Genomic DNA, 25,999 nt, shown 5'->3' on the forward strand with positions numbered 1-25,999 from the left:
GGGTCACAGACCCAATCCCCTTTGCTGGAATCCTGCTCCTGAGATCCAACTGCTGACAGACCTCAAGCAAGTTCTATACATCTCTGCTCCTCGGATTCTGATATGAAGCAGGAACCATAGCAGTTCATACTTAAGGTGACTGGAGTCAAAAGTCAAGAAGTTAATCATTGTACTTAGAAGATAGTTGGTGGATAATAAACGATTCCTATCACCAGTGCTACCTACATCTCTACCCAGAACAGTGCCACATGTTTTGAAAACCTCAACTCATTTATTGGTTACATATTTCCTTAGTTACACTAAAAACTTGTAGAAACTCCATTTTTAACTTTATCGAAGGGGGAAGGGTCCATGCCACAGAGCACACGTGGAGGTCAGAGAACAACTTTGGTTCTCTCCTTTGACCTTTACATAGATCCTGGACATCACAATGAGGCCAACAGGCTTGCAGGGCAAGCATCTTTACCCACTCAGCCATCTGGTGAGGCCTGTAGAGACTCTATTTGATTTGTCTCTATCTCCCCAGCACCAGACCTAAGTGTATAACCATAACAGGCCCTGATGGCATCTCTCTTTCCAGCTGGCAATGGAGGGACCACCAACAGCTGTCTCAAACCTCATCAAGACATCCCAAATAGCCAAAGCAATCCTAAGACCTTAGGCATCACATGACTTGATCTCAAACTATGCAGCAGAGCCAGAGTAATTAAAGAAACATGGTGTTGGCACAAAAACAGAAATGCAAAGCACAGAAGTACATCAGAAGATCCAGAAATGAATGGCCACAGCTGCAGCTACCTCGTTTATGACAAAGGTGTCAGAAACATGCGTTAGACAGGGCATGGAAGCTGGCTCACACCTTTAATCTTAGAACTCAAGGGGCAGAGACAGGTGGATTCTCTGTGAGTTCAAGATCAGCCTCGCCTACACAGCAAGTTCCAGGCCAGCCAGAGCTATATTACATAGACACCCTGTCTCAAACCCCTAACAGTTGCAACAAACATACATTGGGAGACAAACCTCTCCCACAAATGGTGCTCTGGATAGTCACCAGATATCATGGACAAGAAGGAAACTACATCCAAATCTCTCGCCCTGCCAATTCAATTTGAACCAATTCAAAATGAAGCACAGACTTTAATGTGAGACCTGAAACTGTGAAACTGTAAGAAAATACAGGCAAAACAATCAAGACACAGGCATCTGGGGCTGATGACTCTCAGTCGGTAGAGAGCTTGTATTAATGAAACCCTAGGTTCAGTCCTCAAAACTGCACATATATTAATACTATTGATTCATCTCACATATAAACAAACCACATATTCCAGGACTGGATCTTGCAAAACCATGTAAATGGCTGCGAACGTATAAAATTGCAACAGAGATGTGTAAATAGTTGTCTCTGTCACCCTTTTTTCCACTTGTGTGGTTTTAACAGGGAGTGGAGAAACTTTTACTCTGCTTATTGGTTCAGTTTTGGGTTTTGAAAGAGCATCTCACCTACAGGCTAGCTTGGAAGTCCAGATCCTCCTGCCTCAGCCTCTGGAGTGCTCGGATTGTAGACTCACTGCCTCTCTTCTCATCTGGGCCCTAGTCTCTCCAGGGCTGCTGCTGTGGCTGTGTTTCTCTGGTACTGTGTAGGGGAGGTTGTGGCTTCACAGGTGGGAGAAGAAAGGATGTGTCATAGCTGTGAGCACACAGGGTGCTGACCCTGAAGCTCCTGGAGGAAGGCTCCACCACAGGCACATGGTACAATTACTCAAAGATTGTCCTGCCTGGCCCGAAATGATCAATTCATGATCAAGTGATCCTAAGACTAAACTGCTTTGTAACACCACATGAATCACCTGGACAGTCTAACTACCATCCCATAATAACCAAGCTGGCCAGTCTGCCTCACTAAATGAGGCAGGGAAAAGCACTCAGAGATGAGGAGAACAGGCCTTCAGTGAGGAGCAAGGCAGTCCTTAAGCAGATATTACAGTGGCAGGCCAAGATTACCACCTAAGTCCTATGTGGGAAGGAGGGAAAGGTCAGCTGATGAGGATTCCAGCAGATGACTGCATCCAAGATTTGCATCATTTTCAAAGCTGCCTTCTATCAATTCAGGCCCAGGAATGGTTGATAAAATTCTTCCTCTTTTCCCTGAAATATTTATAAATTTCAAAGGCTAAGTGTTATCAATAGGCTCTCCATAGAAACTTGGTGAAAAAGATCATGGATCAGGGTGAGTCTGCAAGCTGAATATATGATAGAGACCCAATGTTTTCTGCCCAGATGCAAGCAGGCTCAAGATCAGGAACAGATGACATTTCAGACTGAGTCTGGAAGCAGGAAAACGTGCATTATCATCTCAGTTCAGAAGCAGACCAACAGGAGCAGGTCTCTCAGGCAAGGAAGGCTCAGCCCTCTTGTTCTACTGGGGTACCTGACAGATTACATAAGAACCACCCACATTAGGAAGAGCAAATGCCTTTACTCAGTAGACCCATTTAAATGTTAATTTCATCCAAAAACTCCCCTCACAGAAACACCCAGAATAATGTGTCACCAAATGTTTAGACACTCCACTCCATACCCAGTCACACTGGTACTTCAGATAACCATTACACTAAGTTAGTAATGTAGTTCAGCAAAACAATTCATTCAGCACTTGCATGACCCTGATTTAGAAGGTACATGATGCTCATAGCGAAACCATATGCAATTCCCTCCATCTAGTGCAGATAAGAACAATACCCATAAATAATACACAGCAGCTAGCATTGAGCGCCATCAGGTGGCAAAATTTGATCTGTTTACAGCAGGAGATGACTATCGTTTTTTCAAAGGACTTCATGAAAAAGGCAGTGCTGGTGTTGGAGAGGGGGCTCAGTGGGTGTTAGCACTGGCTGTTCATGACTTGGGTTCAGTTCCCAGCACCCCCATGAAGATTCCCAAGCATCCATAACTGATCTGACACCCTCAAATGGCCTCCATGGGCACCAGACAATGAAAGGTGTGCACATACCTACATTCTGACTGAACACCCATACACAGAAAACAGAATCAATAAATCTAAAAGAAACAAAAAGGATAGCATTCCAGGAGGCCACGGAAGGGTAACAATGACAACATCATAGGGGATGCATGCTTTTCCCTTTTTTCTGAAGATAGAATTTTATTTTGCCTCACATAATATATCCTGATTAAGGTTTCCCCTCTTCTACTCCTCCCAGTTCCTCCCTATAACCCCACCTCCACATCGACACTCCCTTTCTGCCTCTCATTAGAAAACAAACAGGCCTCTAAGGTATAATAATAAATAAAATATGGGATAAAGCAAAACTAACACATCAGAATAGGAGAAAATAAACGATCAGAAGGTGTTGTGGAATATTGTACACTGTGTGAAAATGTATTGCTGAGGTTTGTGTAATAAAAAGTTGAATGGCCAATAATAACTAGGCAGAAGTTATTGGCAGAACTTCTAGGCAGAGAGAGGACTCTGGGAAGAAGGTACAGTTGCTAGCTAGACACAGAGGAAGCAGCATGGGCAGTACTGAGTGATGAGGTAACTAGCCACGTGGCAGAATGTAGATTAAAATAATGGGTTAATTTAAGGTATAAGAGCTAGTTAGTGGGACAAGCCTAAGCTAAGGCCAAGCTTTCATAATTAAGAAATCTCTGGGTTGCTATTTGTGACCTGGTGGCCCAAAGCAAAATCCAACTACAAGAAGGAAAAGAGCCTAAGAAAAGACACACGAAATAGATAAAAGCACAGAGACCCACTCATTCACACATTCGGGATCCCACACAACACTGCACTGTGCGCCATAATATATACCAAAGGACCTGATCCTTGGCCAGAGTCGAAGATGGCATCTCCAATGAAGAGAGAAATGTTTCTTAAAATACAGAAAAGGTTGAATTATCTCTTTAAGTGTAGTTTGGAGTGCGGGAGGAGGAATGCCAGCCAGTCATTCCTACAGTGGTAGGTGACAAAGGGAATGCTGCTCCCTTCTGCAACCTGTGGCCAAAGCCTCTGGGAAGCTGTTTCGTTGAAGTGATAAGTATTCTGAGAAGTTCCCACTCTGTGAACTTCTCCCACCTCCAGTTGCTTGTGAGGTTTTCCTTAGTTTTGCCTGGCACCCAGGCAGGCTGCAGATGAGGAGGCCTCTGATGGGAATGTGAACACCATATCCACTTCCACAGAGCATTCCATGAAACACTCTGCAGGCTAAAGCTTTGTGTTTCCACTTCATGAACCAAGTGTCTCTCAGTGTCTGCATGCTGTCACTCATCCTCACAAGTCCAGGGAACAACAACAAAAACAGGATAAAGTCAGGTTTTCTGGCTGAAGGGAATCAGTATTGACCATAAACAAAAATTCTGTCTAGTTGTTGCATGCCTCCTTTTAAAGTATTTTTATTATATATTCAATGTGTTCCATGACCTTGAGGATAAAACCATAAACTTTTTATTTATTTATTATTTTTAGGTGTATGGGTGTTCTGTCTGTATACATATCTGTGCACTGCATGCACACTTGGTGCTGGGGAAGCCAGAAGCAATCATTGGATCCCCTGGAACTGGAGTTACAGATTGCTTTGAACCATCACCCCAGTGTTGGAATGGATCCCAGGTCCTCTGGAAGAGCACCCAGTGCTCTTCATCACCGAACCATCTCTCCAGCCCCAAATCCAAACTTCTCAACCCATCATTCCAGTCTCACATTGTCTGCCCTGCTCCCTTCTGACTCCCATCCCTCTCCCTGTCACTCTGTGCTCTGTTACTGTATACACAGCTACTTGAAGCTCCCAGGTCCAGTGCTGCTGCCTCACATCATGGACCACACAGGTTGGTCCACCCTTTCCTCAGCTTCCATTCCCCCTGAGAATTTGACTCTTTAAAAACAGCACAGCAGGCTCATTATGGTGGTGCACGTCTTTAATCACAACACTCAGGAGGCAGAGGCAGGGGGATCTCTGTGAGTTCAAAGGCCATCCTGGTCTACATAGAGACTTCCTGGCCAGCCAGGGATACACATTAAAGTTCTCCAGCTCCCTCAGAACCACCACTGCAGTTTGCGTCAGGAAACCCTCCCCTGTATCCCTAACACCCTCTAGTCTTTCATCTGTAACCACCTGTTTATTTGGCTGTCTTCCTCACTAAGCTGTGAGCTCCTCAGGAACTACCACATTTCATTCTGTCAGTGTATTTGGTGCCTAATACAGAGCCTACTGTCTGGGAACATTCAGGAAACTAATGTTTAATCAGAGAGTAAGTGAAGAAATGAATGAAATCTATTTGGGAAGATCATAAAAAGTTTTTAATTTAGTATGTTTTAAGATTTACTTTTACTTTATGCTTATGAATATTTTGCTTCTATATGTGTATGTGCACGGTGTGCATTCCTGGTGTACTTGGATACCAGAAGAAGATGTCAGGTCCTAGGACAGTTGTGAGTCACCATGTTGATGCTGGGAATCAAGTCCAGATCCTCTGCAAGAGCAGCAAGTACTCTTAACCACAAAGCCATCTCTCCAGTCCCCAGTTTTCAATTTCACCATCATTTATCTCTAGTGCAAACAGCATCTTGTCAGATGCCAACGGAAGTCAGGAAGCAAACACACTTTCTATCTTTGAGTCTCAAGGGAAGTTTGGAAAAGAGGAGAAGAGCTCAGTTAAACACAAACCTCAGGGCACTAGTCTCGGAGCTGGGGTGGTGACAAAAGACTCTGCCACAGGAAGTCAGGGTGGATTGTCTCTACTTGGCAGAGCCAAGGTGACTAACTGTTTCAACAGAAACTAAAGACGAGAATAACAAAAGACACAGAGGGATTTTCAAGAAGATGGGCATTTCACCTGACAATAGCAAAACCTAAGCAGAAGACATGAGTGGATGTCAAGGGCCTTTGTCGGGCCAGATTCAGACCCTCACAATCCCAATCTGCTCCCAACAGGCTTGGCCCAGTTGACTGTTTACAGCAGTACCCTAGGCCCTCTGCATGCAGGAGACAGTTGTGCAGCTTGGTCTGTTGGAGGGGCCCCTGGTAGTGGGATCAGGATCTATCCCTGGTGCCTGAGCTGGCTTTTGGAGCCGATTACGTAGGCTGGGATGACTTGTTCAGCCTTGATGCAGGGGGAAGGGGCTTGGTACAATGCTGACTCCCCATGGGAGAACTCATTCTTTTGGAGAAAGGGAAGGTGTTTGGGTCATGGGGGAGGGAGGCTAGTGAGTGTGCAAGAGGGGTGATTGGATGGGGACCTGCAGTTGGAACGTAAAATGAATAAAAATTTCCTTTTAAAAAAAAGAACTAAAGCACACTTGAAGACAGTAAAAAAAAAAAAAAGTTTCCTCCAAGCCAAAGTGTCTGTGTGTGGTGATGGTGGCTCACACCTTTAATCTCACCACTAGGGACAGACAGATCTCTGTGAGTTCCTTCACAGGCTCTGAAGATACACAGAGAAATCTTGTCTTCAAAAAAGAAAAAAAAAATCTGTAAAATCTGTAACAATCAGTTATCATAAAGCTTATTGCATAAGAGTTAGTGGTTGAAAATCTATACATAATCAATCTTAATTTACTACATCATATTGTATGTGTACATTGGATTCAACTCTTGTTTGAAAGAAATGGCTGTTTTTAAGTAACAGTGGGTTCCTGCGATATAATGGATTGGGATGAATGTTTTGGGGTGAGTTTTGCCCTGAGAATAAAAATAACATAGGAGGAAAATGTATTAAAAACAAGGTTTATAAAAAATTATGATTTAAGAACAACATTGTTGATAACTAGGATATCAAATCTGTATTTAAATGTATTTATGTATAAGGAAAAATACAAATAGAAAACTTTGCAAATGGGGAATGTAGGCAATTCTCTCTTTTCCCACTATAATGTCCTTTGATGCAAGGCCTGAACAACCTGAAAAATTTGGGGGAACAACACTTAAAATGCTGTGGTAATTAAAAATGTAAACATTTTTATTCCTTAATCAAGGCAACATAAATGAACTTTTGTTTACTGTGTTCAATAAATTTTTGCTGTTTTTAAAATATAGCTGAATAAAGGTTTTCTGGATCCACCTTTATCTCAGAAAGATGTCAAGGGTTAAACCAAAATGTTTGTCCTTAGATGTTCTCAATATTCACTGTGTCTGCAATCATTGGTGGTTGGATATATGCAAAGATTCTTCTAGTAATTATGCCAATTCTAGTTTACACTTATACAGATATGTATGTGAGCTAATAGAATACATCAGCTCAGGACCCCAAGAACTGTGCCTCAGAAATCCAATTAAATTGGACAAGACAGAAAATGCAGCCCAGCACCACTTTGAGATCTTTGGCAGCAGTTAACTCTGCAACTCACACAGGATTGTGCCTGTATGATAATGCGTATTCAGAGACAGGTAATGTTTGGGGGGCGCTCACCATCCTCAGACAGAGCACCTGTGTGGCCTGGGCAGGCATCTCCATGACGGGTAAGGTGACCTGCTGACTTCCCATGCAACCTAAGTCAGAAGCTCATTTTTTAGTAAAAGGGGGACCTGTAGGGCCCTGGCCCCCGCTTTGGGTAACTGTTGCCTTGCTTGCTGACCTTGACCTTGATATCCTCCCTATGCTAATTCCCTGCTGAGTTCCACCCTCCTGAATGCTTAAGGGAAGTTCCTTGTCTGTGTATCCTGCATAATGGGCGTTAACACCTTAGATACAAGATTGTAAAACATTGTTAGTGAACTACTGCCCTCTGGGGTTCTCCCATTGTGCTGTAAGCCTGTATTTAAGACCTCTTCCCTCCTTCAATAAACAGCATTCGGCATAAAAAAAAAAAGAAGAAGAAGGGGGCCTGAGAGATGGCTCAGCATTTAAGAGCACCTGCTGTCCCTTCAGAGAACCAGATCAGTTTCCAGCACCCACAGCAGCAGCTCATAACTGCCTGTAACTCCAGCTCCAGGGTCCTATGGCTTCCTGTGGAGTACTCCTCCAGCTCCAGCACTCAGTGTATTTCCACACAGAGACAAACACATGCACATCATAAATAAAGTTTTCTTTTAAAGAAAAAAAAAGACAGAAAATGCTGCCAGAAACAGAACCAAGTAGGAAAGCTCCATAAACGAAGCTCTCTCTCAAAAAAAAATCACCCAAGGTCACCTCCTGCCTTAGGACTGCTGGCTTCTGGCCAGGTTTTGATGGATGCCAGCTTGGACGGACTGGCATCTCTAGTTGGACTTCTGAATGAAAACATGACTTACAAAGACCAACAGAGGTTTAATGTCATGAGATAAGATGTGGCCAGCTTTCACACAGACTGAGATAGCAGAGAGCTATGTTATTCTAGATAAAGAATATCAGAGGTTGGAGAAATAGGGTGAAATGGTGAGAAAGGATGAAAGGAAAATTAAATATATGAGACAGGGGACTAGAAGACAAGGTGTTAGGACCACAGCTAGAACACCAAGAACTGAGATATTTCTATTATACCATGCAGCCAGATGATGGCCTAAGCAGTTTGGCAAAGAGCCTATGACATGTCTCTCCTTACCTTGGTCAACTCAGGCCAAGAGAGACTGACTTGAAAATGTTTATCTGGCCTCTTTGTCTTTGCTACTTTTTTCAGATTTAGCTATTTGGGTAAACTGAGACATACAAGAAACTGTGATATTCTGTACTGATGCAAAATATACTGTATGAAAGGATTAAAAAAATGAAGTTCCCAATCTATCTGTGTACTATATGGATGGTTTTATAAGACTCCCTGTCTCTGTATGAGTTGTAATTTTGATTTAAAGTTTTATTTTGATACTAAAAGAGCTTCAATTCAAGAATTATAATTTTTTAGGCTATAATTAGGACATTCAGGTTAATCGTCAGCCACCTCAAAAAGTGCTCAGAACTTTGCTTGTACTTGTGCTAAAAACAAATGCAGTTTATTGACAAGGATAAACTTTATTTCACATGCTGTGTAGGTTTTCAAAGTAAAGACTAAACAAATATCTAAAGTTATACATATGTCTAAGGGATGGCCCTTAAAAACTCTTCAGAGATCAGCTGAGTATGGCATTGAAAGTGTTAAATGAAAATAGCTTCCCATGACAGACAAAATGCCAGCTCTTAGTGGGAGTTCTAAGGTTCCCTCCAAAGAAGAGAACTGTGCCTGAATTATGGTAATGCTAACCTGGCAAAACTGCCATAGGTTACAGGGTCATGGAAGCTAGGCAGAGACATTTGAATGAGGCCTGTGATCGCCAAAGAACCACTGAAGATTTGGGGTTGAGTAGACATCAAATGACACCTGAGTGAAAATGTCATTCCAACAAGTTGTCTTAACCATGGGGCTCAACATCATCAGTCTTCATGGAACTGCAAATCAAAACGGCAGTGAGTCTCAACTCAGCTCTTCCAGTCTCCAGCAAAAATCTACCTAAATCCTCAAAGGCAGCTGCACACTGGGACCTTCCTGGGAAACTTGCTGCCCAGCTACATTCCAGCATTTGGAGCTTGGCTATAATCAATGTGGCAGCCCAGACAAGAGCCATGATCTGCAGGTCTCCTCATGAACAAGAGGGGGTGACAATAAACCTCATATCAACAGGGAAAACTCTCCCTGAGGTGGGAACCTGTCTTGCAGCCTTGTTTCTATCCCAGTTCCAACAGACCTGGAGCTCCCTCACATAATTATTTCCTGTATTTCGGAGACCCCCACTCTGCAAGGAGACCCTGTGTAGTCCCCTCCCTTCCCTCATCATCCATGAGGAAAGACAGGAAGATCACAGTGCAACCACCAAGGAGAACAATGGCAACCCAGAAAGGTCAGGGAGGGCATGGGCAGACCTGAATCACACTAAGCCAGGACAGGAAGCCAGGGTGAGGGTGCTCTCCCTGGTGCCCTGGAGCACAGGGTCCACTACTAGGACACACAGGTCACCTCATCCTGCACACCAGGATATGAACCCCTGAGATAACGTGTATCCCTGGATGAGACACGTGATTGGTGACACCAGTGAGGATGGAACTGGGCCCTCCACAGTCATCACACAGCTGGACCTTTTCCAGTCCCTAGAGAGGACTGCCACCAAGTGCTGGGAGTAAATCCCTCCATTCCTGAGCATTGAGATCACAGGGCAGACTGGGCTCTGTGAGGTTTTGGGTTCTCAAGGAAATATACTCACCGCTATAGGAAGTTTAGGGACAAGGCCCTGGGGTGGGCTGCAGTTCTTTTGGAACACAGGATACTTCTCAGACTTGGGGCTCAAAATATGTTCTAGAACACTGAACCAGAAAGGAATAGAAGGATGGGAGGCAGCACTCACAGAAGAACAGAGCAATGTACACACACAGACTCCACCCCCAGCCCATCTGACTCCAAGAGGTGCCCTCCTCTGGAAAGAGGCTCAGTTCTTGGAATAAAAGCAGAGCAGACACCAGAGGAGCCCAGCTTGGCAGCAACCTGAGAGGCAAATCTCCTCTCCAGAGGAAGAGCATAACCCACAGCAGAGACTATGGAGCTCACTTCAGCCCTACACCACAAAGAACAGGTCTCCTGGAGGGGACTCCTGCTTATAGGTGAGGAGATAGTCCTCTGGAGAAGGGAGTAGGAAATCTCAGAGATCGGATGGGGTCTTCTAGGAGAGGAAACTGGCTTCTACTTGAAGCCTGAGAGCAACAGGAAGCTCACAGTGGATGGGAATTGGAAGTGGGGAGGAAAAACTCAGATGTAGTGAGTGTAAGTTTATCAGAACTGACCTCTGTATCCTGAAGACTGGCATTCACACATCTATGAGGGTGATTCTCCAAGTAAAACACAAACTGGAGCCGGTAAACAACAACCTCATTACATAGGACCCTGAGAAATCTGCAAATAAACTCCAGGCTCTGGGACACTCATTTGCTCACAGGTATCTGAGCCTGTTCCAGGCAGTGGGGTCTAAACCCAAATCAAACATGTCCTCCCCTCATAGCCCTAGTCCTACTGTACAGGAAGTCAGAGCAGCAATGGGGGTGGTGCTGCTGACTATCCCCAACAGGACACACACACCCAGACTGAGAGTTGAACACACTCAGGTTTCAAATTTCTACCAAATGTAAAGGTCCTAATATTGACAGATTTTTCTCTTTTCCCTCACAGCCTCACTTTTAACCTACTGGACCTCTCCCACCACTTCTTGTTCTAATCAGTATTCCGTTATTGAAATAGTTCCACCCTATATTGGAGAAGGGGATGATGTTTTTCTACATGCCCGAAATTTGAGTCCGGGTACTTTCGCCTGGCACAGGAATAGAGATTTGTTTACACACGAACCACAATATATTGGATATTCTTCAAGTGATGGAGAAGTACATTTTCCAGGGGAACGATACACAGGCAAACAGAAACTATACAACAATGGATCACTGTTCATCAAGAATGTTACTCTTAATGATGACGGACCATACAACGTATATGATAGCAATGGTCGGTGTGCATATGTGAACCTACGGATATACCGTAAGTGATTCTCTGTAATATCTGGGTCCTGGGTGGGGCTAATCCTACTTTACATACAGGGATTTCATCCTGGGTGACTATGTGTTATGGTCCGCATATTGTGGTTCTAGAAGATGTTAAGTCTTCTAGATCATTTTGTAGACTCAGGCTTCTTTGAAGGTTCCCTGATTCAAGTCAATCAACATCAAACACCTGACAAGAATGGGCCAGCTGTGGCCCAGCCCATCCTGAATGCCAACCTGATCCTGAGCTGTGTGAGATCTCTGACAGGCTGTCAGGTTTCTCAGGGAAGCTCCATGGGAGGACTCTTCATGAGCAATCTGTAGGACAGTCCTGAACAGCAAAGGCTTAGGGCACAGGTCTACACTTAGCAGGGGAGGTCAGTGCAGCTGGAGGGACTCAAACCTTGAGTCTCAAGGCAGGCAATGGATCCCTGAGGACCAGGAGATAAAATGAGGTCTCTGATTCTAAGTTTTGAGTCTGTCCATCACCAAACACTGCAGCTCAGTACACTCATGAGAAAGCCCTTGCTTCTCCCACACATAACACAGGAGGCCCCATTATCTCAGCACTCAGCCACTCCATCTGCCCATAATTTTCTTCCTACATGATTCTTTAAGGACCTGTGTTGTTGGGAAGTTAAGAGACTATCCCTGGTAGAAAGATGCCCTTGCAAAAATCAGAGGTACCACACTAGGTAATCTTCTCTCTGTTGTCCACACAGCAATGATACCCAAGCCCAAAACCACAAGCAAGAATTTTTATACCAGAGAGCGATCTCCAGTAGCATTAATGTGTGAGCCTAAGACTCAGAATATAATCTACCTGTGGAGGATAAATGGCCAAAGCCTCTCTGAGGAGGACAGGCTGATGCTGTCTGAGGACAACAGGGCTCTCACTTTACTCAGTGTTGTGAGAACTGACAGGACCCTATGAGTGTGCAAGATGGAACCCACTGAGTGCCTCCTGAGGTCACCCATTCTCTCTGAACATTACCTGTTAGTATTTTCTGTTTCATCCTGGCCCCAATGGCCTAAATACAGAGGGCTAGAGCTACCATACTAGTTCCTGGTCCCCTTGGGTTCATGACACAGACCACCATACAGATACCTAGACTGCCAGAGCATCCAGGCCCTACCTACCCAAGCACATGTAGACAAGCACAGCATTTAGTCTGAAAGGGCTGGAGGGACTTCTTCTGCCTAGAGAGGCTCAGGGTGATGAAAACAGGGGACATGTCAGACTCAGGCACAGTGTACACATAAGTGTGGAGTGGAGATGTTTGTGTGTTTTGCTTAAGATGGATCAGGACTTGTGCATGCTGCATGAATACTCATCTACTAATCTGCACACCAGTTCTGGGTAGGACCTTCTCAACTACAGTCAATGCACAGCTCAAAGAGATACTATGGCCTTCCACACACCAACATTTCACCTTCCCTCTGCATATCCATCACTTGTGGATTGTTCTGTTTGCTCCAGATGGTCCAGATGTCCCGATCATATTCCCCTCAAATATTCATTTTCATTCAAGGACAAACCTCAGCCTCTCCTGCCACACAGATGCTAACCCACTTCCACAGTACTCTCGGTTTGTCAATGGAGAGCTCCAGTCATTCTCCCAAAAGCACTTTATCCCCAACATCAATACTAATAATAGTGGATCCTCTATCTGCCTCGTCTATAACTATTTCCCTGGAGTCAATAGGACCACAGTCAAGAACATTACAGTCCTTAGTAAATGGATCTTTGAAATATCAGCACAAGGTTCGGGGTAGAGTCTTTTGCCTTCCTGGGAAGAAGCAGAAGCATTTAATTTCCAGCCATGTCTGTAGGAACAAGCAAAACTCAGTCCTTCACTGAGCTTCATGTTCCATCCCTATGTCTAATCATCCCCTGCTTCTCTGAGTTCTCTTGGCTGATAGGAATGGAGCTTGGAATGTGAGCAGGAGGTTCTCCCAGCATTGGAAAGCCTCATGTTATGTGAGGGACTCCCAGGGGAGAGAGAACCTCAAGGTCAATGTTTCTTTCTGTGACTAACACAAGCCTTCCTGTCCCCTCCATTTTCATTTTATGACCTCTATGGCCTAGAAGAAACACCCAGGGCTTCCAACTGTGCTCACATTCTTTTTCCCTATTTGGAGGAGAATATTCTCCACAGAAGGGACCAGCAGTGCAGAGCTCTGCTCTCAAGGAACTCTGCTCCTGTCTCACTGGTGGCTGGTTTAGCTCTGAATCTCTAGAATGGGAAGAGTGGGTGAAGGTGTCTGCGAGCTCTGTTCTGAGTCAGGGTGAACCATGTCACTGACAGTTGATGATGCTCTTTTGCTTACTCTTCCCAAGGTTCCAAAAAACAAATGTGGGCTGAGTGTGGTGGTCCAAACCTTTAATGCCCGCACTGAGGAGGGAGAATCATGTAGACAGTGTGAGTTTGAGGGCAGCCTGGTCTGCATAGTAAGTTCCAAGCTAGTCAGGACTGCAGAGTGAGACCCAGTCTCAAAAATATATATTAAATATTGAGGATTAGATTGGCAGGCTGTGGTGGTCAACACTGTGATTATTCCCTTCTACTCTGTGGTATTTAATCCATACCCATGGGGCAGGAAATAAAACTTGTATTCTAATAGAAATTCTTCAGTTAGAGATTACTCTCAGTCATGACGTCTAGGCTTTAACACCTCAAAGATTAGCTGGGCCATCTTAACCTCATGACAAGTTATTTAATGAAAAAGAAACAGAAGGCTAATCCATAACGGAGGGACCTGACTGATCACACTCACAGAAGGTTTGAGCAAATGTTTGTACAAAAATCAGCAGGAAATACATCTCCCCCCATATTTCTGTACACTGGTGCTGAAGAGCCTCCCAGTGTGGTATCTACACAAACACCCTAAGTCGGAGGTCACTGTGGGTGATTGGGGTTGGAGGAAGATGCAGATCTTCCCTTCCAAACCCTATTTGGAACCCAAACACTTGATCTTGCAGAGGGCCTCTTTGTTCTGTGGGCCCTGGAAGCTGCCTAGATCTGTGAGGGTGAAGGACGCTCAGCTGGTCCCCTTCACTCTTTATCAGATACCTAAACTTATCAAACTTTATCAGATACCTAACTCTCCACTTAGGTCGGATACCTGAACTTTCCATCCGTGTCACTAACACCACGGTCAAAGAACTGAACTCTGTGTTCCTGACCTGCATAATAAATGACATGGACGACTGGAACATGTCCCTCTTTTGGATCCATGATGTGTCGTCAACCCATTGGCTGTTCAATGGCCAGAGACTGGGGCTCACAAACAGGATGGAGCTATCTGATAAAAACAGGACCCTCAGCATAGACCCTGTCAGGAGGGAGAATTCCGGGGAGTATCAGTGTGAGGTCTCCAATCCAGTCAGTTCCAAGAGGAGTGACCCCATCCGGGTGGACATAATTCGTAAGTGACCTCTCCTTCCTTCTTACTCTGTAGGGTTGGGGGTGGGGGCAGTTTCTTTATCAACAGTGTGTAAAATGGGTCAAAGTCACAAGGAGAAAAACATGGTACAAGAGAAAAATACAGCCAGCTTGGTGATGGATGCATGTTAATTTCATGATGAAAGACCAAGCAAGCTAAACAGGGTACTGCATGCCTTTAACCCCAGGACACTTCAGACAAAGAGTTCCCACCCACACTGGTCTTTGTTTATCAGCACTGGCCACTATCCTGAAGACTGGCATTCACACCTCTGTCAGGGTGACTCTCCAAGTAAAACTCAAACTGGAGAGAGTAAAAGACAGAGTCATTATGTAGGATAGTGAGAATCTGCAAATAAACCCCAGGCTCTGGGACACTGATTTGCTCACAGGTATCTGAGCCTGTTCCAGGCAGTGGACTCTAAACCAAAATCAAACTAGTCTCCTCACAAAGCCCTAGTACTACTGAGCAGGAAGACAGAGCAACAAGGACATCTAGAAGGTGCGCTCAGGGGATGACAAGTACTTCAGAAAAAACAGAGCATGGAAAAGTCAGAAAATGAAGGCACAGAGTCTTTGTAACACCTGAGAAGACATTTTCTTACAGTGGGAAGATTCAGATGTAGTCATGAATGGGGGTGGTGCTGCTGACCTCTCCCTAACAGGACACACACCAAAACTGAGAGTTGAACAACACATGTAGGTTTCAAATTTCTACCAAATAAATGCAAAGGTCCTGTATTAATAGGTTTGTCTCTCTTCTCTCTTAGCCTCTCCCACCACTGCCCACGTCACTGTGGAAGCAGTTCCGCCCCACGTTGCTGAAGGGAAGAATGTTCTTCTACTTGTCCACAATCTGCCAGCGACAGTGGAAGCCTTTTACTGGCACAAGGGAGAAACTGTCCATGACAGGAATGAAATTGCAGGATTTCTAATGCCCAGTAATACAAATGAAACAGGGCCTGCATACAGCGGCAGAGAGACCATATACCCCAACGGGTCCTTGCTCTTCCAGAACGTCACTCAGAATGATGCAGGAACCTACATGCTAAACATGATCATGGAAAACTATGATTATGAGAGTGCATCTGTGCAGTTCCATGTACACCGTAAGTCATTCTCTGTAACCTCTGGGCCTTGGGTGGAGCTAATCCTACTTCACATATAGGGTTGTCAGTCCTAGATGACTCTACGTTACAGTCCCCACATGGTGGATCTAGCATTCAGTAAAGGACACAGAGTGGATAAAACAGCAATAAATCAGGATGCCCCACTTGATACCTAAACTCTCAGAGGATAGAGGGTGAGGTAACTAAGACCAGGCATGTCAGACTATGCCCAGGGTCTTAGATACTCATCATGAACATGGCCTTGATAAAGACCCTTCAGAACTCAGGCCGGGTCTGGCTTAGGAAACCATGAGAGTCTCACAGAGAGATGAGCACCAGAAGCTTTGTTGCAGACCTCCATCCTAGACTGGATCAGGAAACCTGGGAAGCTTGTAAACTGGTTTGAATTGGACCTTCTTTTGGAGCTGACAATGTTATGCCTCCTTTGGGACAAGACTACCAAGGAGCTGACTTTCCATGCAAAGACAAAATGTTTCTTTCTTCAAGCTGGGGGAAGGACCTTGTTTGACACTCAGTTACTTTGAGTGAAGGAGGAAGGCCCAGGGCATGTATTACAAGGTGTTTAGATAAGAAAACGTTTACAGGCAGTGGATATATATCTTGGTGTCCTGGAATTGGATGGGGGAGCTAGGGGTGAGGTAGCTCTTGGAAGTTATTGGTAGAACTATAAGCATGAATTTACTGAAGGCTGACAGGATGTCTGCAGTAAGCCCCAGGATGCTGACAGTATGCAGGGTATCTATAGAGACATAAATTTTTACTCCCTATATCCTGCTGAGCTGGGTCCTGGATATATATACATTCAGATTTATTGTTCAAGCCCATTTCCACATGAATTCTATCACCGGTCAGCTCTGAGTTCATCCCCAGGTCAGCAGATACCTCAAGATGGGGGACAACTCTCAAAATGGAAACTGATGTTTCCCCTTCAACAGGGCACAATGATAAGTTGTAGGCTGGGAGCCTTCTGACAGTCAGCCTCTGAGAGCCATGTCTGAGGTAGGTCACCTGGGCACCTCCTCCTGAGACTCAGTGTGCTCAGCATAGGTGGAGAGGTAGGAAAGGCAATCAGCCAGCTCTTCTGATGATCTTCGAAGACCTCACAGGAAGGTCAAGAACCCTAAAGAGATAGAGGTGTACAAATTGCAGCTCCTTACACAACAGGAGTCCAGCCAAAAAAAAAATATTCCCTGAAGGGAAATAGTAGCAGACACTTCTTAGTGGAAGGTGAGGTCATTGTTCACATTTAAGGTTAACTTGCAGGCATGGCAAGGATCATTTACTATGTGTTCTATTCTAGGGAAACTGAGACAGATCCTGACTGTTCCACTCACAGAAAGTGTGAGCAAGAATTTGCACAAAATTCAATGGGAAATACATTACCCACCACTAGATGTATGGACACGGGGGACTGAAGTGGCTCCCAAGGTGGAATTTACACAATATCATAAGTCAGGGTCACTGTGGGTGATAGGGTAGGATTAAGATTCAGATCTCTCCTTACAAACTATATATTGAACCCAAACATGTGATCTTGTAGAGAACCACTTCATTCTGTGGGCCCTGGGAGCTGGCTGAGATCCCTGATTGTGTTGGACTCTCAGCTGGTCTCCTCCACTATTTATCCACAGAGCCAGTGACTCTGCCCTTTATCCGAGTCACCAATACCAAAGTCATAGAACTGGACTCTGTGTTTCTGAGCTGCTCTTCAAATGACATGGGGATCTATATCAGTTGGTTCTTCGATGACATCTCCATCCAATGGCTCTTCAATGGCCAGAGTCTGGGGCTCACGAAAAGAATGAAGCTGTCCCAAAACAATAGTACCCTCCACATAGACCCTGTCAGAAGAGAGGATTCTGGGAAGTACCAGTGTGAGCTCTCCAATCCAATCAGTTCCAAGAGGAGTGACCCCATCAAGCTGGACATACGTGAGTGACCTCTGCTCTCATCTTACTCCATAGTTTTGGGGGTGGGGGTAATTTCTCTATCAATACTGTGCAAAATGGGTAAAAGTCACAAGGAGAAAAATATGGCTCAAGATGGATTCATGTTAACCTCATGATAAAACACCAAGCAAACTGAACACAAGCTGCATGCCTTTCACCCTGGCATGCCAGAGGCAGAGATAGAAGTGCTACAAGTTCCCAACCACCCTGGCCTTTGTTTATCAGCACTGGCCACTATCCTGAAGTCTGACATTCACACCTCTGTCAGGGTGACTTTCCAAGTTAAACTCAAACTGGGGAGAGTAAAAGACAGAGTCATTATGTAGGATAGTGAGAATCTGCAAATAAACCCCAGGCTCTGGGACACTGATTTGCTCACAGGTATCTGAGCCTGTTCCAGGCAGTGGGCTCTAAACCAAAATCAAACTAGTCTCCTCACAAAGCCCTAGTACTACTGAGCAGGAAGACAGAGCAACAAGGACATCTAGAAGGTGGGCTCAGGGGCTGACAAGCTCTTCAGAAGAAACAGAGCATGGAAAGGTCAGAAAATGAAGGTACAGTGTCTTTAGAGGAGGAGGTCAGACAAGACATGCCTACACTCACCATAGATTCTGAGTGTGAGCAGGGATCTGGGTTTAGTGAGGGGTGAGCTGTGTAGACACTGAGAAGACAGTTTCATACAGTGGAAAGATTCAGGGGTACTGATGATTGAGGGTGATGCTGCTGACCTCTCCCCAACAGGATACGCACACCAAGGCTGAGTGTTGAACACACTCAGATTTCAAAATTCGACAAAATGCAAAGGTCCCAATATTGATAGATTTTTCTCTCTTCCCTGTTAGGCTCTCGTAAACTAGCCCAAGTCAATATTGAAGCAGTTCCACCCCACGTTACTGAAGGGAAGAATGTTCTTCTACTTGTCCACAATCTTCCAGGGAAAGTGCGAGCCTTTTTCTGGGACAAGAAAAATACTCTTAATAAGAGTAATCTAATTGCACAATTTTTAACATCCAGTTTTACAAATGAAACAGGGCTTGCATACAGCGGCAGAGAGATGATATACCCTAATGGATCCTTGCTCTTGCAGAATGTAACTCAGAAAGACGCAGGATTCTACATACTATGTATGATAATGGAAAACTTTGATACTGTGTTTGCTTCCGTGCAGTTCACAGTACACCCCAAGTAATTCTCTATAACCTCTCCTGGTAGAAGCCATGCAGTCACCCCTGGGAAAGGCACAGAAATGTTTTGCAAATGGAGCTGTTTAGAAGGCAAGGCCCTTTGGAGAATCCCATCCATTTGGAAAGACCTATGGAAACAATACTGCAGACATCTGTGCTGATCCTAGGGAGCTCATGGGCTTCAGGCCTCTCTAACTTTGGCTATGCTTATTCTTAGGGTAAATCTTAGTTTGCTCTTTAGTTGTGATTTTGCCTGAGTTTACTGGGAATAAAGCTCTGTTTCGTTGCAGAAAACAGTGTCTCTGGTCATCTCTGGCTGCCTTGGCAGTCATCCTGAGTGAGCAGGAAGAACTCACTAAGGTTAATGATTATTGCTTATTCAATTCCAGAAAGAGATAAATATACTCCAAAGAACTTAAGAACTTGGAAAATGATTTCTTAAAAGTTGACCTTCAATACTTACAGGCATATATGAGGAAAAGATATAGGACATGAAAGGTCAGACATTTCTCTGGCACCAGGACATGAACACTCAGATATTTTTCTAATGTCAAATATCTATAAAGGAACCTAAAACTCCCGGTTCCCTTAAAGGAAAACATCATTCAGAAATTATCAGGAAAAATAGAAAATTTTATTCCAGTGTTAAAGAGTTAGGTAATAATCTTTACTATTTTGAAAACTTATAAAGAATAGGATTATGACTGTAGTCCACATAAAAGTGATCTACAGATTACTTAGAAATTGGCATACACCTGAAAATGATATCCTTGCTGTGAAAATATACTCAGCTGATTACAAAAATATGAAAGTATCATATTGTTAAGAACTAATAACAGGGCTTGAATCTCTTACTTTGTAACCACATTTGCTGCCAGCTAGGGCACAGTATGAAGAAGATGTGCCTGTCCAGATATAATCATTTGTCTAACACTATAATGATGTGGGGTAAAGGCCAATGACATCAAGGGAATGGGATGAAAAACAAAAACTAAAATGAATAAATGTTAATGATTTGGGAAAATTATTAATAAGAAATGATTATGAATTGCTCATGCTTGATTGCTTGAATGCATTAGAACTTGTGTAGTGAAGATGGCCTGAGCTGGTGGGGACCATCAGTGGGAAAGGCAATCGGTGGTCAGACTCTTCATTCTTCACCAACGTCACACATATGTCCTGTTGCACAGAACCCCTCTGGACCTGGATTCCAGCACTCTGGGCTGTGGGTGGAGCTAACCCTACTTCACACACAGGGTTGTCAGTCCTGGATGACACTGTTATGGTCCCAACATTGTGGTTAAAACATTTGATAATGGACACACAGTGGTAAAAGTCAGCAAAAATCAGGATGCCTCACTTGATTCCAACCTCAGAGAAGAGGGGGTGAGGTAACTAAGCCCAGGCATGTCAGACACTGCCCAGGGTCTTAGATGTTCATCATGAACATGGCCTTGAGAAAGACCCTGCAGAACTCAAGTAGGGCATGACTGAGGAAACAAGGAGAGTCTCACAGAGAGATGAGTACACTAAGCATTTCTCCAGAAGTATGTCCAAAACTGGACCAGGAGAACTGGGAAGCTTGTAGACTGGATTGGAATGTGTCCTCCTGTTGGAGCTCACAGGGGACAATGATGGATTGTAGACTGGGAGCCTGCTGACAGTCAGCCTCTGAGAGCCATGTCTGAGGTAGGTCACCTGGGCATCTCCTCCTGAGACTCAGTGTGCTCAGCATAGGTGGAAAGGTAGGAAAGGCAATCAGCCAGCTCTTCTGATGGTCTTCTGAGACATTGCAGGAAGGTCAAAAGCCCAAAAGAGATAGAAGGAAAAGTGTACACATGGCAGCTCCTTGATCTCCAGGGGTCCAATTTATGGATTATTTCCTGCAGGCAAATGGGAGCAGATACTGCTTGGTGAAAAGTCAGGTCATTGTTCACAATTAAAGTTAACTTGCAGGCATGGCAATGGTAATTTACCATTCGTCCTTTTAGAGAGCTTGTTTGGAGGTTCTAGCAGGGGAGCGCAGCTACTCGTATACCCTTGACCGAAGACCGGTCCTCCTCTATTCGGGGAAGGTCGTCCTCTTCGACCGAGCGCGCAGCTTCGGGAGGGACGCACATGGAGCGGTGAGGGAGGAAGGGGACACCCGCCTAGCCAGCCAGATCAGCCGAATCAACCCTGGCGATCAATGGGGTGACAGATGTCGCAGCCAGATCGCCCTCACATCCTCGTCCTTTTAGAGAAACTGGGACAGGAAACACAGTCACTGAGTCAGGGTCACAGAGGCAGTGGGTAGCACAAGCTCTCTGTCCACAGCAATGGCTTAACCCTCCCCACCATGGAGACCTTACAAGGTGACCTTTAGTCTTATGGATCATTTCCTAGACTCAAATTTTTATAGGGTTCCCTGATTCATGTCAATCAATATCAAACACCTGACAATGGCCCAAAAATTATTTAGTGAAAAAGATACAGAAAGCTATTTCATCATGGAGGGACCTAACCACACTCACAGAAAGTGTGAAGGAGAAAATGAACAAAGGTCAATTGGATATAAACCCCCACCCACATGAGATATCTGGACATGTGGGCTGAAGAGAAACTCAGTATGGTATCTACACAAATACCCTGAATCAGGGGTCACTGTGGGAGATCTGGGGAGGAGGAAGATTCAGCTCTGTCTTACACACCCTGTCTTGAACCCAAACATGTGCTCTTGCAGAGAGCCATGCCATTTTGTGAGCTGTGGGAGCTGACTGAGATCTGAGGGTGAAGGACTCTCAGCTGGTCCCCTCCACTGTTTATCCACAGAGCCAGTGACTCTGTCCTTCATCCAAGTCATCAACACCACTGTCAAAGAACTGGACTATGTGTTCCTGGCTTGCTTCTCAAAGGACCCTGATAGCTCCATCTGTTGGCTCTTCCATGGCCAGAGTCTGGGGTTTGCGTACAGTATGAAGCTGTCCCTGAACCACAGCACCCTCAGCATAGACTGTTAGGAAGCTCAAATGGGACCCAACAAGTCACACTGTGTACCCCTTTGTCCCTTTGTCCACACATCTCTACTTCCATATGTTCATTGCAAAGGGTCACTGGGCAGCACCTTGAGGAAAAACACAAACACAGCCTCGCCCCCAGTGAATTACTGTATCTGGACTGTTCCATTGACCTGACATATCGTCTCTCCAAAGGACCATGACCCTGAATTGTTTCAGAGGGACTCAAAGACCTTCTGCAGCAGTAAGGCCATCCTTACGCAAATTTCAATTTTTTAAATAATATAAAATAGAAAAGCCAGGCAGTGCTGGCACACAACTTCGGTCCCAGCTCTCAGGAGGCAGAGGCAGGTGGATCACTGTGAGTTCAAGGCCAGCCAGGTCTAGAGAGCTAGATCCAGGAAAGACAAACCCTGACTTGAAAAATGAAAAACAAATAAGCAAACAGACAGACAGACAGACAAACCAACTTCTCTTAACTCAGCTGTGAGACAGCCAGTCCTAAAACTGTGACCATGGGAGAACTGTCCCCATTACTCATCTGTCTTGTAGTAACAGGAACCAAGAGAAGTATCTGGCCTGCAGAGAGAGTTCCAGGACAACCAGGGTACACAAAGAAACCCTGTCTTGAAACACAAAGAAAAAAAACCCAAACATAAAACGAGATATAGTGTATCTGATAGAAGAGAGAGTGAGAAATAGCCTAAAACTCACAGGCACAGGAGACAATATCCAGCATGGAACTCTGTTAGCACAGGAATTAAGATGAAAAATTAATAAATGGGACCTCATACAACTGAAAAGCTTCTGTAAGGAAAAGGACACCATCAACAGGTCAAAATTTCAGCCTACAAAATAAGGAAAGATTTTCACCAACTCCATATCCAATAGAGGACTAATATCCAAAGTACAAAGTATAAAGAACTCAAGAAACTAGGCATCAACAAAAAAATCCAATAAAGAATGGGGTACACATTAAAACAGAGAATTCTCAGTAGAGGGATCTCAGATGGCCAATAAACACTTAAAGAAATGTTGAACATTCTTAGCTATCAGGGAAATGTAAATCAAAACTACTTTGAGATTCCATCTTACACTTGTCAGAATGGCTAGGATCAGTAACACAAGCCAGGAACTGGAAACAACCTAGAAGTCCGTCAACTACTAGTGGATAAATGTGGTACATTTGCATAATAGAGCATTACTCAGGTAAAAACAAAATAATGATCTTTGCAAACAAATGGATAGTAACTAGTACAAACACAATGGTGGTGCTGAGACTAGATAGAGAATTTTAACATGGAACTCTGACTGCCCAGGAACTCTCTATGTAGACCAGGCTGGCATTTGAATTCACAGAGATCCTCCTGCCTCTGCCTCCTGAGTGCTGGGATTAAAGACCTGCACCACCACGCTGAGCCTGCTCTGCCTATTTTAAAGAGCCAAATTGTCAGGGGGAATAGAAGCTGACTACAGGGCCTTCTAGGACAACCTGTGTGGTCCATGATGTGAGGCTGCACCGGGCTTGGGAGCTGCAAGTAGCTGTGTATACTGTAACAGAGCACAGAAGGACAGGGAGAGAGGGACAGGGGTCAGAAGGGAGCAGGACAGATAGTGTGAGACTGGAATGATGGGTTGACAAGTTTGGATTTGGGGCTGGAGAGATGGCTCAGTGATGAAGAACACTGGCTGCTCTTCCAGAGGACCTGGGATCTATTCCAGCACTGGGGTGATGGATCAAAGCAATCTGTAACTCCAGTTCCAGGGGATCCAATGACTGCTTCTGGCTTATCCGGACACTAACTGTGCATGCAGTTCAGAGATATACATGCAGACAGAACACCCATAGCCCTATAATAAATAATAATTAAAAAAGTTTAAGTTTTTATCCTCAAAATCATGGAAAACATTGAATAAATAATAAAAATACTTTAAAAGAAGGCATGCAACAACTGGAGATAATTTTTGTTTATGGTCAATACTGATTCCCTTCAGCCAGAAAACCTGATTTTATCCTGTTTTTGTTGTTGTTCCCTGGACTTGTGAGGAGGAGTGACAGCATGCAGACACTGAGAGACACTTGCTTCATGAACTGGAAACACATTGCTTTAGCCTGAAGAGTGTTTCATGGAATGGTCTGTGGAGGTGGATATGGTGTTCACATTCCCATCAGAGGCCTCCTCATCTGCAGTCTGCCTAGATGCCAGGCAAAGCTAAGGTAAACCTCACAAGCAACTGGAGGTGGGAGAAGTTCACAGAGTGGGAACTTCTCAGAATACTTAATCACTTCAACGAAACAGCTTCCCAGAGGCTTTGGCCACAGGTTGCAGAGGGAGCAGCATTCCCTTTGTCACCTACCACTGTAGGAATGACTGGCTGGCATTCCTCCTCCCGCACTCCAAACTACACTTAAAGAGATAATTCAACCTTTTCTGTATTTTAAGAAACATTCCTCTCTTCATTGGAGATGCCATTTTTGACTCTGGCCAGGGAAGCAGGTCCATTGGTATATATTATGGTGCTCAGTGTAGTGTTTTGGGGGATCCTGAGTGTGTGAGTGAGTGGGTCTCTGTGCTTATATCTACTTCTTGTGTTGTCTGTATGTTCAAGAATATAGTCAGCATGGAGACATATGCCTTTAATATCAATACCAACCCTAGAAGACCTGGAGGTCTGTATAGACAGGCAGTGAGAGGAGGTCATGTGGGTGGGTTTACAACCAATGAGAAGGCAGAACAGAAAGTCAATAAAAGGACAAACACAGGAAGTAGGCCTCTTGCTGAGGGTAAGGACAGCAGTGGCAGTGAAAGGTAAGAAAAGATTTTAGCTCTCAGCTATTGCTCTGACCTCTTGGGCTTTTAATTCTGCATGTGGCTCTGTGTTTCTTATTTAAATAACAATGTTCATCTACATTTGGCAGTCACGTGGCAAAAATTCATTAAAAACTGTTCGGCTTGGGTTGGCAGCCCAGCCCAGTTTCCCGCCTGGGTGGGCCTGGCTCTCTGCCTGGGCCCAGCTCAGCTTAGGCCCCAGGCCCGACTGACCTTAGCTACAAGTGGTTACCCACAGCTGGAGCTACTTGCTTAAAGCCAGTGCTACAAACAACTCAGGCCTGCCAGAGCTACCGGTCAGCTGCACTCGACTATAATTTCAACAGCTGCATTTAAACGCCAACACACAGTGTCAGAGCTTACGGAATCCAGAGCCCAGGCTCGACTCGGCTCAAGTGGGAACCCTTGGCTAGATTCAAGCTTTTATCAAGAACTTGAGGCTACTCTTTCTTTCTTTCTTTCTTTCTTTCTTTCTTTCTTTCTTTCTTTCTTTCTCTCTCTTTCTCTCTCTCTGGATTCACACCTCGGACACTAGGTAGCTGTTTTGAAATTCTCTTGGATTTCTACTGTTCTATGCAAACTTTTTACATCAAGTAAGATATCAGATATTTTAAAGGAAAATACTATTTAAAACAAATTTTTTTCCACATTAAAAAAATGGTTTTTATGTGTATATTGGAAGGAAATTGGGCATTGTTTGATTAAATTTTAGGCAGTATGAAAATGGAACAACTATATGAGAAGATTAATGTTGATGGGATTATGCACATTATTAGTTTTCTTATCTTTATTTTTCTATTTAAAAAGATAGTCAATTTAAGTGCCAGGATAAAAGCTTTAGAAAAACCTGTTAAACTTGTTAAAATGAATTATAAAGACATTCAGATTCAGATAGAAGAAATTAACAGTGAAATTGTTTCAGGATTGGATTATAAGGTTATAGAAAGAAAGCCTGTTTTCACATAATCACACTTAATTTATCTGGTAA

At 44.3% G+C, this 25,999-nt stretch overlaps 1 protein-coding gene across 1 annotated transcript; it reads left to right on the plus strand.

Moving 5' to 3' along the window:
* Positions 1-9,317: 9,317 nt before the first annotated feature.
* LOC128124076 (carcinoembryonic antigen-related cell adhesion molecule 1-like) lies at positions 9,318-21,424 on the plus strand. The gene is made up of 9 exons (XM_052760308.1): positions 9,318-9,366; positions 11,114-11,473; positions 12,956-13,210; positions 14,593-14,904; positions 15,158-15,213; positions 15,670-16,030; positions 17,683-17,982; positions 18,843-18,940; positions 21,176-21,424. Exons 1-9 carry the CDS (start codon positions 9,318-9,320, stop codon positions 21,422-21,424), a joined length of 2,040 nt encoding a protein of 679 aa, XP_052616268.1.
* Positions 21,425-25,999: the final 4,575 nt, after the last annotated feature.

Source organism: Peromyscus californicus, unplaced genomic scaffold (assembly GCF_007827085.1).
Source record: "Peromyscus californicus insignis strain IS unplaced genomic scaffold, ASM782708v3 Scaffold_4__1_contigs__length_199733344, whole genome shotgun sequence".
NCBI classification, from domain to species: domain Eukaryota; kingdom Metazoa; phylum Chordata; class Mammalia; order Rodentia; family Cricetidae; genus Peromyscus; species Peromyscus californicus.